This window comes from Plasmodium sp. gorilla clade G2 (assembly GCF_900097015.1).
Source record: "Plasmodium sp. gorilla clade G2 genome assembly, chromosome: 13".
NCBI classification, from domain to species: domain Eukaryota; phylum Apicomplexa; class Aconoidasida; order Haemosporida; family Plasmodiidae; genus Plasmodium; species Plasmodium adleri (nom. inval.).
Genome location: NC_041705.1, coordinates 282,355 through 296,282, shown reverse-complemented (window position 1 = coordinate 296,282; position 13,928 = coordinate 282,355). Strand labels below are relative to the sequence as shown.

At 18.5% G+C, this 13,928-nt stretch overlaps 3 protein-coding genes across 3 annotated transcripts; 1 reads left to right on the top strand and 2 right to left on the bottom strand.

The window, feature by feature from the left end:
- Nucleotides 1–776: 776 nt before the first annotated feature.
- On the bottom strand, nucleotides 777–1,183 carry PADL01_1307100 (40S ribosomal protein S27; the record flags this gene model as incomplete). Its single annotated transcript, XM_028683598.1, has 2 exons — nucleotides 777–858; nucleotides 1,017–1,183. The coding sequence occupies 2 exons, from the start codon at nucleotides 1,181–1,183 to the stop codon at nucleotides 777–779; spliced, it is 249 nt and encodes an 82-aa protein (XP_028539760.1).
- Nucleotides 1,184–4,791: 3,608 nt separating this feature from the next.
- PADL01_1307000 (carbamoyl phosphate synthetase) lies at nucleotides 4,792–12,068 on the top strand (the record flags this gene model as incomplete). The annotated part of the gene is made up of 2 exons (XM_028683597.1): nucleotides 4,792–4,819; nucleotides 5,014–12,068. 2 exons carry the CDS (start codon nucleotides 4,792–4,794, stop codon nucleotides 12,066–12,068), a joined length of 7,083 nt encoding a protein of 2,360 aa, XP_028539759.1.
- A 491-nt stretch (nucleotides 12,069–12,559) lies between these two features.
- Nucleotides 12,560–13,018, bottom strand: PADL01_1306900 (CCAAT-binding transcription factor, putative; the record flags this gene model as incomplete). The annotated part of the gene is made up of 1 exon (XM_028683596.1): nucleotides 12,560–13,018. The coding sequence occupies one exon, from the start codon at nucleotides 13,016–13,018 to the stop codon at nucleotides 12,560–12,562; it is 459 nt and encodes a 152-aa protein (XP_028539758.1).
- Between the last annotated feature and the right edge of the window lie 910 nt (nucleotides 13,019–13,928).

Below are 13,928 nucleotides of genomic sequence, written 5' to 3'. Positions count from 1 at the left end.
ATTTATATTGAAATTATTAAGCAAATATTAATTACATAAAAACCTTTTTTTTTTTTTTTTTTTTTTGTTTTTTTTTGTTTTTTATTTTTAATATATTTATTAACAATCCTTTTAGTTATATATTATATATATGTGTGTGTTCATGTTTATATGATTACTTGAAAAATAAAACTTTTTAATATATTTCCAATTAATACCATTCCAATTATTAATATTTTCATGTGTACACATTAATATAGTTACACTTGTGATATAAGAGCATTATATGTATTATATAAAATATATAGCCAACAATATTGTGGTTGCTATTATTTTATATATATATATATATATTTTTTTTTTTTAATATTTTTATTATTTTATTTATTTTTTTCTTAGTTTATATAATAGTAATTGTACTAATTTAAAAAAAAAAAAAAAAAAAAAAAAAAAAGAAAAAAAAAAATTTACATATGAAAAATGAATATGTATATGTAAATTCATAAATATAAATGTATTATAAAAAAAGAAAAATGGGAAAAAATAATATATATAAATATATGTATATTTTTTAATTTTTATATATATATATAATTATTTGGGATATTCTCTGTTCATAGGTCTTAAACAGTTTTATTCTTTTAACTTCACAATGTTGTTATTAAAAGTATTTGTATATAACTTATGGGTTCCTATATAAAACTATAGTATTCTAAAAATATATTCTGTACATATTATTTTATCATTTGTAAATAATCCCTATTTTATTATTTTTTTTTTAAAAGTGATAATACAGTTTATTCAATTTTTTTTCTAAAGGAGCAACCTTCAGTCAATTTACATTTTCCACCGGTTGGCTGGCACAACATAATGTTACAGCTAAAAAAATAAAAAATAAAATAAAATAAAATAAAATAAAATATATATATATATATACATATATATATATATATATATATATATGTATCATACATTTTTTATTGGTAAATGATAAGATATACATATTTATTTAATAGATTATAAATTGTTTTTATTACCTTCCACACAATACAACATTTTGTGCGTGACTAAATAAAGTTGTAATTTGGAGACATCCTGGGCATTTAACATCCATAAAATAAGAATTAGGGGTTGGAATTAATCTCTTTAATTTATGTTTCTTTGATTCTTCAACTGGATCTGGATTTAATAAATCGACATTCATTTTGAATTATATTATTTTTTTAAATATGAAAATATTAAAATGTATATATATATATATATATATATATATATTTATTTATTTATATTTTGATATATTATTATAATTAAATAACTATATATTTTGTTTCTTTATAAAAGATTATTTTATATAGTTTTTTTTTTTTTTTTTTTTTTTTTTCAAAAAATTAAAAAAGAACAAACTAAAATATAATTTTTTTTTATTTCTTCTTATTATTAAATAAATATTATTGATATATTAAAATGAAATTAAAAAATATATTAAATTTAAATATTAAGTTATATGTACATATTTTTTTTTTTATGTTTCTTTTTTTCTTTTTTTTTTTTTTTTTCTAATTTTATAATAATTCTAAGAATAAAAAATTATAATTGTAAATTTATTTTTATAAAGTGTATATATAAATTATATATATTTCTAATAAAATATTATTATATGATATTATCTTAATTTATTGATATAATATATTATATATATATATATACATATAAATATAAATATATATATAATGATTATGTATTAAAATATAATCATTTTAATATTTTATTATTTTTTCATTTAATTTTTTATATTATTTTTATATACATATATATATCCACTTTTCTTGTATAATTAAAAAATATAAATAATTATTATATAAAATATATTATATAAATTATTATTATATATAAAATATATTGCTTATTATATTTTATTATAAAACAACATTATATATATATATATATATATATATATATATTAATGTAATTACGTTTGTTTCTTTTTTTTTTTTTTTTCGTGAGGGCTGTGAATTTATTTGGAAGGAAACAAATAAATAATAAAGAAATAATTAAAAGGGCTTAAGCATATTATATTTCTTAAGCATAATATATAATATCTCAATATGTTTCTTCTTTATATATATATATATTTATATTCATTTAATAATTATTTATTATATATATAATCTTATAATATATATATTAATATATTATATGCTTATATATATATATATATATATATATAAATTATAAAAACAATGGTAAAATAAAAATATACATATATAAAATGAATGTGCATAATATTATATATTTTGATATAAAATGTTATATTATAAATAAATACCTTAATAAGTATATAAAAGAAAATCCTTCAAAAATATTATTAATATTGATCCATATTTATATGATATTTTTTTCTTATAAGTGCACTTATATTTATTTTATTTGAGAGTTATATAAGTTGGATACTTCTATCAATATAATATTATATATATAATTATTTATATATATATATAATTATATATATTTTTCTTTTTGATTCTGTAACATTTTTTTAACCCATATAATACATATATATATAAAATATTTACTATAAAGATAAAACAATAAATTAATCCTTTTATTGTAACACAAAAATATTATGTATATAATGGTATGTTTTTCTTTTTTTTGCTTATATATTATTATATATATATTTTAAATATTTATATGGTTATATATATATATAATATGTTTTTATTTACTATATATTATATATAATATAAAAGCTTTTAAGGGGGTGAAGAAAGTATACCAAAGATTTTATTATATTTATAATATATATATTATATTTATAATATATATATTATATTTATAATATATATTATAATTTATTATATAAAAATTATATTATATATTATTTATATTTTAATAGTATTACATGAAATTTAAAAAATATATAATATAATATAATATATTATTTATAAATAAACAAATTCAATATTTTTATTTATTCAAAATTTTAAAATAATAATAATAAATATTATTGTATTATAAAATAAAGTGATATATATATATTCATTCATTTAAAATGACAAATTCTTAACCAAATAAAAAAGAATATTTATAATAATTTGTATATATTAATAATTATCATATATATTATATAAATATGTATGTATATTTTTTTTTAAAATAAAATTATAGTGTTAAATTTATCATTTTATAAAAGGTTTATTTTTTAAATTTATAATATTCATGTTGAAATGTATTTTTATAGAACATTTACATATTTAAAAAAAAAAAAAAAAAAAAACTAATAAGGGGATATGAAAAAAAATCATGAAGCTATCATCTGATTATAAGTAAAATTCAGTTATTTTTCCTTTTAATAGTAATATATCATTGCCTCGAATAATAATATATAATGAATATTGAGAACTGTCTGTTTTTTTTTTTTTTTTTTTATATATATTTGTATATAAAGCTTCTCTTATATTGAAATTAAGGAGAACCATATAATATTAAAAACATAATATAATAAAACATATGTTATTATTTCTTCAATATGAAATATTTTTTTTTTTTATCACGGAAAAAAAATTTTCGTTTGTTTGTTTTCCCTTTTTTTTGATTTTGTTCTCACATATATATTATATATATATATATATATATATATATATATATATATATATTTATTTATTTATTTAATATAATAATTATGGTAGTATTAAATATTATATATAAAACTAATGATTAAAATAAGAAAGAAAAAAGAAAAATTTATAATTTCAATAATTCTCTATCATTACTTAAATGTACATATATATATATATATATATATATATATATATGATGATAATATAATAACATCAAATATATATAATTACATTGTATATTTAAAACATAGCAAATTTTTATATAAATATTTTATTATACATATAATTATATATACATATTTTTTATTTATTGAATGTAGCATAATAAAGTAAAATGTTCTCCTTAGTGCTTAAAATTAAAAAAAAAAAAAAAAAAAAAAAAAAAACAAGAAGTAATTGTAAAATAATAAAATAAGATACAACAAAAATAGGTATAAAATATTAAATTGGGAATTTTTAAAATATTTAAAATGTTATATATAATAAAATAGGGAAAAAAAAAATATAAATATATAACATATATATAATATATATATATATGAATATATCTTATACGTATATAAAATAATGAAATCTTTTTTTACTTTTGAATAGATAAATAATTTATACTTTAAGAAAATATATCATATATATATATATATATATATATATTTTTATGAGAAAAAAAAAAAAAAAAAAATAGATATATATTTATATATATAAATTAAAATAAAAGTATATATAATATATTTTTACATAATTCTAATTAAATATATATAACAAAATGCTGAAATAAAAAAAGAAAAAAGTAGAACAAAATTTAATATATTTATTATAATTATAACTTTTTCTTATTCCAGCAAAAAAAGAATATATTATATATATATATATATTTATATATACAGTACATATAAAATATGTATATAACCTTTTCTTATAATATTAACATATTTATACCTTTTAATTTTGTATTTTTTCCTTTTTTTAAAAAGAAAAAGTTTTCTATTTTAAATATTTTTCTATGTTTTACGAATATGAATACTATAAATTAAAACATCCTTCTCCTTTTTATATTTAATATAAAATCTATAAAATTTTTTTTTTTTTATTTTTCTTTTTCATCTTCATTTTTGTGTTTCTAAATTTACAAGTATTATTATTATAAAGAATTTTTGTATTATTTAAAAAAAAAAAAAAAAAAAAAAAGCTAAAAATGACTTCAGAATTTTGGCCAGATTTAGGTATATTTTTTAAAAAAAGAAAAAAAAAAAAAAATGTATATATAGATAATAATGTACAGTGCTACCATAAAAGTATATATTTTTAATAATATTGTGATGTTGGATTTTTCTTTTGCATATTTCTTTTAAACATAATATATATATATATATATATATATATATTTATTTATTTATATTTATTTATATACTTACAGATTTTAAAACAGTTGGAAGGTTAATTCTTGAAGACGGTAACGAATTTGTAGGTTACAGTGTAGGTTATGAAGGGTGTAATGGCAATTCTAATATATCATCTGATGAGGAATATAAAAATATTATTAATAATAAGAATAATAATAATTCATATATTACGAATGATGATAACAATTTGAGAGATGATTTATTATTTAAAAATAGTAGATTAGAAAATGAAGATTATATTGTTACAGGTGAAGTTATATTTAATACAGCTATGGTTGGATATCCTGAAGCTTTAACTGACCCAAGTTATTTTGGTCAAATCTTAGTTTTAACATTTCCATCTATTGGTAATTATGGTATTGAAAAAGTAAAACATGATGAAACTTTTGGATTAGTACAAAATTTTGAAAGTAATAAAATTCAAGTACAAGGATTAATTATTTGTGAATATTCGAAGCAATCATATCATTACAATTCTTATATTACTTTAAGTGAATGGTTAAAGATTTACAAAATTCCATGTATAGGTGGTATAGATACAAGAGCATTAACAAAACTTTTAAGAGAAAAAGGTAGTATGTTAGGTAAAATTGTTATATATAAAAACAGACAACATATAAATAAATTATATAAAGAAATTAATCTTTTTAATCCTGGTAATATAGATACTCTTAAATATGTATGTAATCATTTTATACGTGTTATTAAGTTAAATAATATTTCATATAATTATAAAAATAAAGAAGAATTTAATTATACAAATGAAATGATTACTAATGATTCATCTTTAGAAGATCATGATAATGATATAAATAGTAGTGTTTCTAATTTTAATAATTGTCCAAGTTTCTCTAGTTTTGACAAAAGTGATCTTAAAAATGTTATTAATCATACATTGTTAAGAGATAAAATAAACTTAATAACATCTTCTGAAGAATATCTAAAAGATCTTCATAGTAATTGTAACTTTAATAATGCTAGTCATAAAAATGATGCCTTTTTTAAGATGTATGGTATATGTGAATATGATAAATATTTAATTGACCTTGAAGAGAATGCTACCTTTCATAATAATAATGTAGATCAATATGGATATTATGATGTAAATAAAAATACAAATATTACATATAACAATAAAACAGAACAAAACAATAACAACAACAAAAATAACACTAACAATGAAAGTAACAATGAAAGTAACAATGATCAGATTGATTGTATAAATAAGGATGTTAATAATAATATGAATAGTAAGTTTCATAACAACCAATATAATAATAATAATAATAATGAGAATAATAGTGAAGATACCAAATTTAATTTAAATAATGATTATTCTACTTATACTAGAAGCAAAATGAAAAATGAAGAATTCCTTAATTTAGTAAACAAGAGAAAAGTAGACAATAAAGAAAAAATTATTGTTATTGTTGATTGTGGTATTAAAAATAGTATAATAAAAAATTTAATAAGACAAGGTATGGATCTTCCATTGACTTATATTATTGTACCTTATTATTACAATTTTAATCATATAGATTATGATGCAGTTCTTTTATCTAATGGTCCTGGAGATCCTAAAAAGTGTGATTTCCTTATAAAGAATTTAAGAGATAGTTTAAAAAAAAATAAAATTATATTTGGTATTTGCTTAGGTAATCAGCTATTAGGTATCTCATTAGGTTGTGACACATATAAAATGAAATATGGTAATAGAGGTGTTAATCAACCTGTAATACAATTAGTAGATAATATATGTTATATTACATCACAAAATCATGGATATTGTTTAAAAAAAAAATCAATATTAAGAAGAAAAGAACTTGCGATTAGTTATATAAATGCTAATGATAAATCTGTAGAAGGTATTTCACATAAAAATGGAAGATTTTATAGTGTTCAATTTCATCCTGAAGGTAATAATGGTCCTGAAGATACATCATTTTTATTTAAGAATTTTCTTTTAGATATCTTTAATAAGAAAAAGCAATATAGAGAACATTTAGGACATAATATTATTTATATAAAAAAGAAAGTTCTTCTTTTAGGTAGTGGTGGTTTATGTATAGGTCAAGCAGGTGAATTTGATTATTCAGGAACACAAGCAATTAAGAGTTTAAAAGAATGTGGTATATATGTTATTTTAGTTAATCCTAATATAGCAACAGTACAAACATCAAAAGGATTAGCTGATAAAGTATATTTTCTTCCTGTTAATTGTGAATTTGTAGAAAAAATTATTAAAAAGGAAAAACCTGATTTTATTTTATGTACGTTTGGTGGTCAGACAGCTTTAAATTGTGCTTTAATGTTAGATCAAAAAAAAGTATTGAAAAAGAATAATTGTCTATGTTTAGGTACATCTTTAGAATCTATCAGAATAACAGAAAATAGAACATTATTTGCTGAAAAGTTAAAAGAAATAAATGAAAGAATAGCTCCATATGGTAGTGCAAAAAATGTTAATGAAGCTATTGATATAGCTAATAAAATAGGATATCCAATATTAGTACGTACAACATTTTCGTTAGGAGGATTAAATAGTAGTTTTATTAATAATGAAGAAGAGTTAGTTGAAAAATGTAATAAAATATTTTTACAAACTGATAATGAAATATTTATAGATAAATCATTACAAGGATGGAAAGAAATAGAATATGAATTATTAAGAGATAATAAAAATAATTGTATAGCTATATGTAATATGGAAAATATAGATCCATTAGGTATACATACAGGAGATAGTATAGTTGTAGCACCTTCACAAACATTAAGTAATTATGAATATTATAAATTTAGAGAAATAGCATTAAAGGTAATTACACATTTAAATATTATAGGAGAATGTAATATTCAATTTGGTATAAATCCAAAAACAGGAGAATATTGTATTATTGAAGTTAATGCTAGGTTAAGTAGAAGTTCAGCATTAGCATCTAAAGCTACTGGTTATCCACTTGCTTATATATCAGCAAAAATAGCTTTAGGATATGATTTAATAAGTTTAAAAAATAGTATAACTAAAAAAACAACTGCCTGTTTTGAACCATCTCTCGATTATATTACAACCAAAATTCCACGATGGGATTTAAACAAATTTGAATTTGCTTCAAATACAATGAATAGTAGTATGAAAAGTGTAGGAGAAGTTATGTCTATAGGTCGAACCTTTGAAGAATCTATACAAAAATCATTAAGATGTATTGATGATAATTATTTAGGATTTAGTAATACTTATTGTATAGATTGGGATGAAAAGAAAATTATTGAAGAATTAAAAAATCCTTCACCAAAAAGAATTGACGCTATACATCAAGCTTTCCATTTGAATATGTCTATGGATAAAATACATGAACTCACACATATTGATTATTGGTTCTTACATAAATTTTATAATATATATAATTTACAAAATAAGTTGAAAAAATTAAAATTGGAGCAATTATCTTTTTATGATTTGAAGTATTTTAAGAAGCATGGTTTTAGTGACAAGCAAATAGCTCACTACTTATCCTTCAACACAACTGATAATAATAATAATAATATTAATATTAATAACTCTTGTAGGGTTACAGAAAATGATGTTATGAAATATAGAGAAAAGCTAGGATTATTTCCACATATTAAAGTTATTGATACATTATCAGCCGAATTTCCTGCTTTAACTAATTATTTATATCTAACTTATCAAGGTCAAGAACATGATGTTCTCCCATTAAATATGAAGAGGAAGAAAATATACATGCTTAATAATAAAAGAAATGCAAATAAAAAAAAAACACGTGTCAAGAACACATTATATAATGAATTAGTTCATAATAAGGGTACAAAATTACACAAAGAAAATAATAATATGAATTATGAAAATATAGAAAATAAATCTAAATTGAATAAACAATCACAGGGATATTATAATTCTTCTAGATCTATCAATACAAATAATATTAATATAGAAAATAATATTTCTCATGATATATCTATAAACAAAAATGTAAACGTTACAATAAATGATTCCAATAATTCTATAACAAATAATGAAAATCATGAAACTAATCTAAATTGTGTATCTGAAAGAGCAGGTAGCCATAATATATATGCTAAAGAAGAAAAAAGTATAGCATCTGATGAAACAAATATTTTAAGTGCACAAAATTCAAATAATAATTTCTCATGTAATATTGAAAATATGAATAAACCAAACGTTGATGTTGGTGTATTAGAAAATGATAACAAAAAAAGAGAAGATATAAATACCACAACAGTATTCTTAGAAGGTCAAAATAATGATATTAATAATAAGAATAAGAAGAATATCTCTTCATTGAAAGGTGATGAAGCAGATTTTGTGATGGTAGATGTAAAAAGGGAAAAGAATATGGTTGGAAAAAATATAAATGATGAATATAAAACATTTAAGAAAAATAAATCTAAAGATATTGGATCAAATAATAATATGGACGATGAATTATCCAATGGAACATCACATTCAACTAATGATCATTTATATTTAGATAATTTTAATACGTCAGATGAAGAAATGGGAAATAAAAATATGGATATGTATTTATCAAAGCAAAAAAGTATATCTAATAAAAACCCTGGTAATTCTTATTATGTTGTAGATTCTGTATATAATAATGAATACAAAATTAATAAAATGAAAGAATTAATAGATAACGAAAATTTAAATGATAATAATGATAATAATCATAATATGAATTGTCCTAATTATAATAATGGTAACGCATTTGAAAATGGAAATGATAATTTAGAGAATGATTGTATTGAGAAATATATGGATCGTACATATAAAAATTATAACGGTTTACATAATAGAAGAAGTACAAATGAGAGGATGATGCTTATGGTAAATAATGAAAAGGAGAACAAGAATGAGAAACGACATAGAAATGGTTTAAATAATAAAAATAAAGTGAAGAATAAGGGAAGAAATAAAGAGAAAAAGAATTATCATAATATAAATAATATAATGAATAATGAATATAATAGTAATAATATTGAATCAAAGTTTAATAATTTTGTTGGTGTTAAAAATGAAAAAGAATATTATCAAGATGAAAATGATATATATTATTTTACACATTCATCAGAAGGAAATAATGACGATTTAGATAGTGATAATTATTTAAGTAATGAAGAATTAGATACTGATGATTATGATGATGATTATTATTATGATGAAGATGATGTAGATGATGTAGATGATGTAGATGATGTGGATGATATGGATGATGTGGATGATGTGGATGAAGTTGAAGAGGATAATGATTATTTTAACGATGATGGTTATGATAGCTATAATTCTTTATCATCGTCAAAAATGTCAGAAATGTCATCTGCTATCGGTTCAGAAAATGAAAATATATTTAATGAAAAATATAATGATATAGGTTTCAAAATAATCGATAATAGGAATGAAAAGGAGAAAGATAAAAAGAAATGTTTTATTGTATTAGGTTGTGGTTGTTATCGTATTGGTAGTTCTGTTGAATTTGATTGGAGTGCTATACATTGTGTGAAGACAATAAGAAAATTAAACCATAAAGCTATTTTAATAAATTGTAATCCAGAAACGGTGAGTACAGATTATGATGAAAGTGATCGTTTATATTTTGATGAAATAACAACAGAGGTTATAAAATTTATATATAACTTTGAAAATAGTAATGGTGTAATTATAGCTTTTGGTGGTCAAACATCAAATAATTTAGTATTTAGTTTATATAAAAATAATGTAAATATATTAGGTTCAAGTGCTCAAAGTGTTGATTGCTGTGAAAATAGGAATAAATTCTCACACTTATGTGATTCCTTAAAAATTGATCAACCTAAATGGAATAAATTTACAAGATTATCGAAGGCTATACAATTTGCTAATGAAGTAAAATTTCCTGTATTAGTAAGACCATCTTATGTATTATCTGGTGCAGCTATGAGAGTTGTAAATAGTTTTGAAGAATTAAAAAACTTTTTAATGAAAGCAGCTATAGTTAGTAAAGATAATCCTGTTGTTATATCAAAATTTATTGAGAATGCTAAAGAAATAGAAATAGATTGTGTTAGTAAAAATGGTAAAATAATTAATTATGCTATTTCTGAACATGTTGAAAATGCTGGTGTACATTCAGGTGATGCAACCTTAATATTACCTGCACAAAATATATATGTTGAAACACATAGGAAAATAAAAAAAATATCCGAAAAAATATCAAAATCATTAAATATATCTGGTCCATTTAATATACAATTTATATGTCATCAAAATGAGATAAAAATTATAGAATGTAATTTAAGAGCATCTAGAACTTTTCCATTTATATCAAAAGCTTTAAATCTAAATTTTATAGATTTAGCTACAAGGATATTAATGGGTTATGATGTCAAACCAATTAATATATCATTAATTGATTTAGAATATACAGCTGTGAAATCACCAATTTTTTCATTTAATAGATTACATGGATCAGATTGTATATTAGGTGTAGAAATGAAATCTACAGGTGAAGTAGCATGTTTTGGTTTAAATAAATATGAAGCTTTATTAAAATCATTAATAGCTACAGGTATGAAATTACCTAAAAAATCAATACTTATAAGTATTAAAAATTTAAATAATAAATTAGCTTTTGAAGAACCATTCCAGTTATTATTTTTAATGGGATTTACAATATATGCAACTGAAGGTACATATGATTTCTATTCTAAATTTTTAGAATCTTTTAATGTTAATAAAGGTTCTAAATTTCATCAAAGACTTATTAAAGTTCATAATAAAAATGCAGAAAATATTTCACCAAATACAACAGATTTAATTATGAATCATAAAGTTGAAATGGTTATAAATATAACTGATACATTAAAAACAAAAGTTAGTTCTAATGGTTATAAAATTAGAAGATTAGCATCAGATTTTCAGGTACCTTTAATAACGAATATGAAACTTTGTTCTCTTTTTATTGATTCATTATATAGAAAATTCTCAAGACAAAAGGAGAGAAAATCATTCTATACAATAAAGAGTTATGACGAATATATAAGTTTGGTATAAACAAAAAGTATTAAATATATTCCATTCAACATTACTTATTTTTTTTTTTTTTATTTATTAATATACATTCATTAAAAATATATGAAAATATATAAATATTAAAAAATATATAATATAAAAAAAATTTTATACATATTTATGTTGAAATATTTATAATTGTTTTTATTAAATATATTAACATTAAAATATATTGATTTATTTTTTTTTTTTTTATAAATTTTTGTTATATTATCCACATTTTATTTATTCATTCATATATATATATAAACCAAAATTGTTTTTTTTCAATTTACAAATAATTTAATAATTTTAATAAATATATTAATTATAAAAAATAAAATAAACAATAAAATGTATAAAATTGTTTTAATTATATAATATTATAAATGTTATAATTTTTAAAAAAAATTCTACTTAAAAAAAAAAAAAAAAGGAAATATATATAAAAAAGGCATTCATTATAAATATATATATATATATATATTTTTCCCTTATTCTAGAGCTTGTAACAATATATCAAAATCATCATCTTTATTTTTTGGTTTCCCTTCCTTTTGATTATTATCAAGTTCATTGTTTTCTGGATACTGCGCTTGTATATTTTCTGATACTTTTGATATTTCCGTTCTATTAGTTTCTTCTTGAATAGTTAGCTGTCTTTTCAGTTCATCGTGTATATCTAGAAATAAAGAATCATCTAAAGAATTTAAAATATCTCTGACCAGTATGGTAGATCTTTTTTCATTTTCACAATATTCCATAGCTCCATCAGTTATATATAAAATAAACATAGACAAACATTTTCCTAGTGTCTCTAGTGCTTCTCTTCTCATTCGATAGTTCTTTAAATCAACATTATTATTTATAGCTTTTTGAATAATACCAGTAGAAAGACCAAATAATGTTTCCTTAATCTTATTAGTTTGTTCTTCATTGTTTTTGTTTTCCATTATGTGGAAATGTAAGGAGGTTAAAAGAAAATATGTACAATATATATATATATATATATATATATATATATGTAAATGGATAGGTTCTCAAAAAAAAAAAAAAAAAAAAAAATTTTATAGATATCAAAACTTATATATGTGTAATATATATATTATACATTAAACGTTTAAAGAATTATTTTTTTTTAAGAATATAAATAATTATATGTATATATTTTTTTTTTTAGTAAAATCCCTTTATTCCATTACTAATATAATAATATGATTATTTTTTATAATGTCAATAATTAAGGAGAATATATATACTTTTAAAATTATTGTATTTCATTTTTTCCTAACATGTTTTTTTTTTTACAATAATACTTAAGTGTACTGGAATATGGTAAATATATATATATTTAAAATGTTAAGTTTAAATAGTTTCTAAAAATAAAATTTAAATATTTCATATATATATATATATATATATATATATATATATTTATATTTATATTTTATATACACACATGAACTTGAATGGATTCACATAAAAATTAAAATAATATTAAAAATATATATATATATATATATATAAAGTTTAATTGTATTTTACATTTTCATAAAAAACACTAAAAATAAATAATATATTTATATTTTATAAAGTGATATAATACCATTAGTAATAAATATAGTTTATTTTATATTTTTATTAAGGTAAATATTTAAAATTAAAAAAAAAAAAAAAAAAAATTTCAAAATTCTTATATAACATTCTATATATAATTTGAAAGAAAAAAAAATTGGAATTCATTTTGTATTAATTTAATTTATAAAAATGAAATTATATAATATAAATATATATATATATATATATATATATATATATATATATATATATATATATAGTGAAAAAATAAAAAGGGAATATATA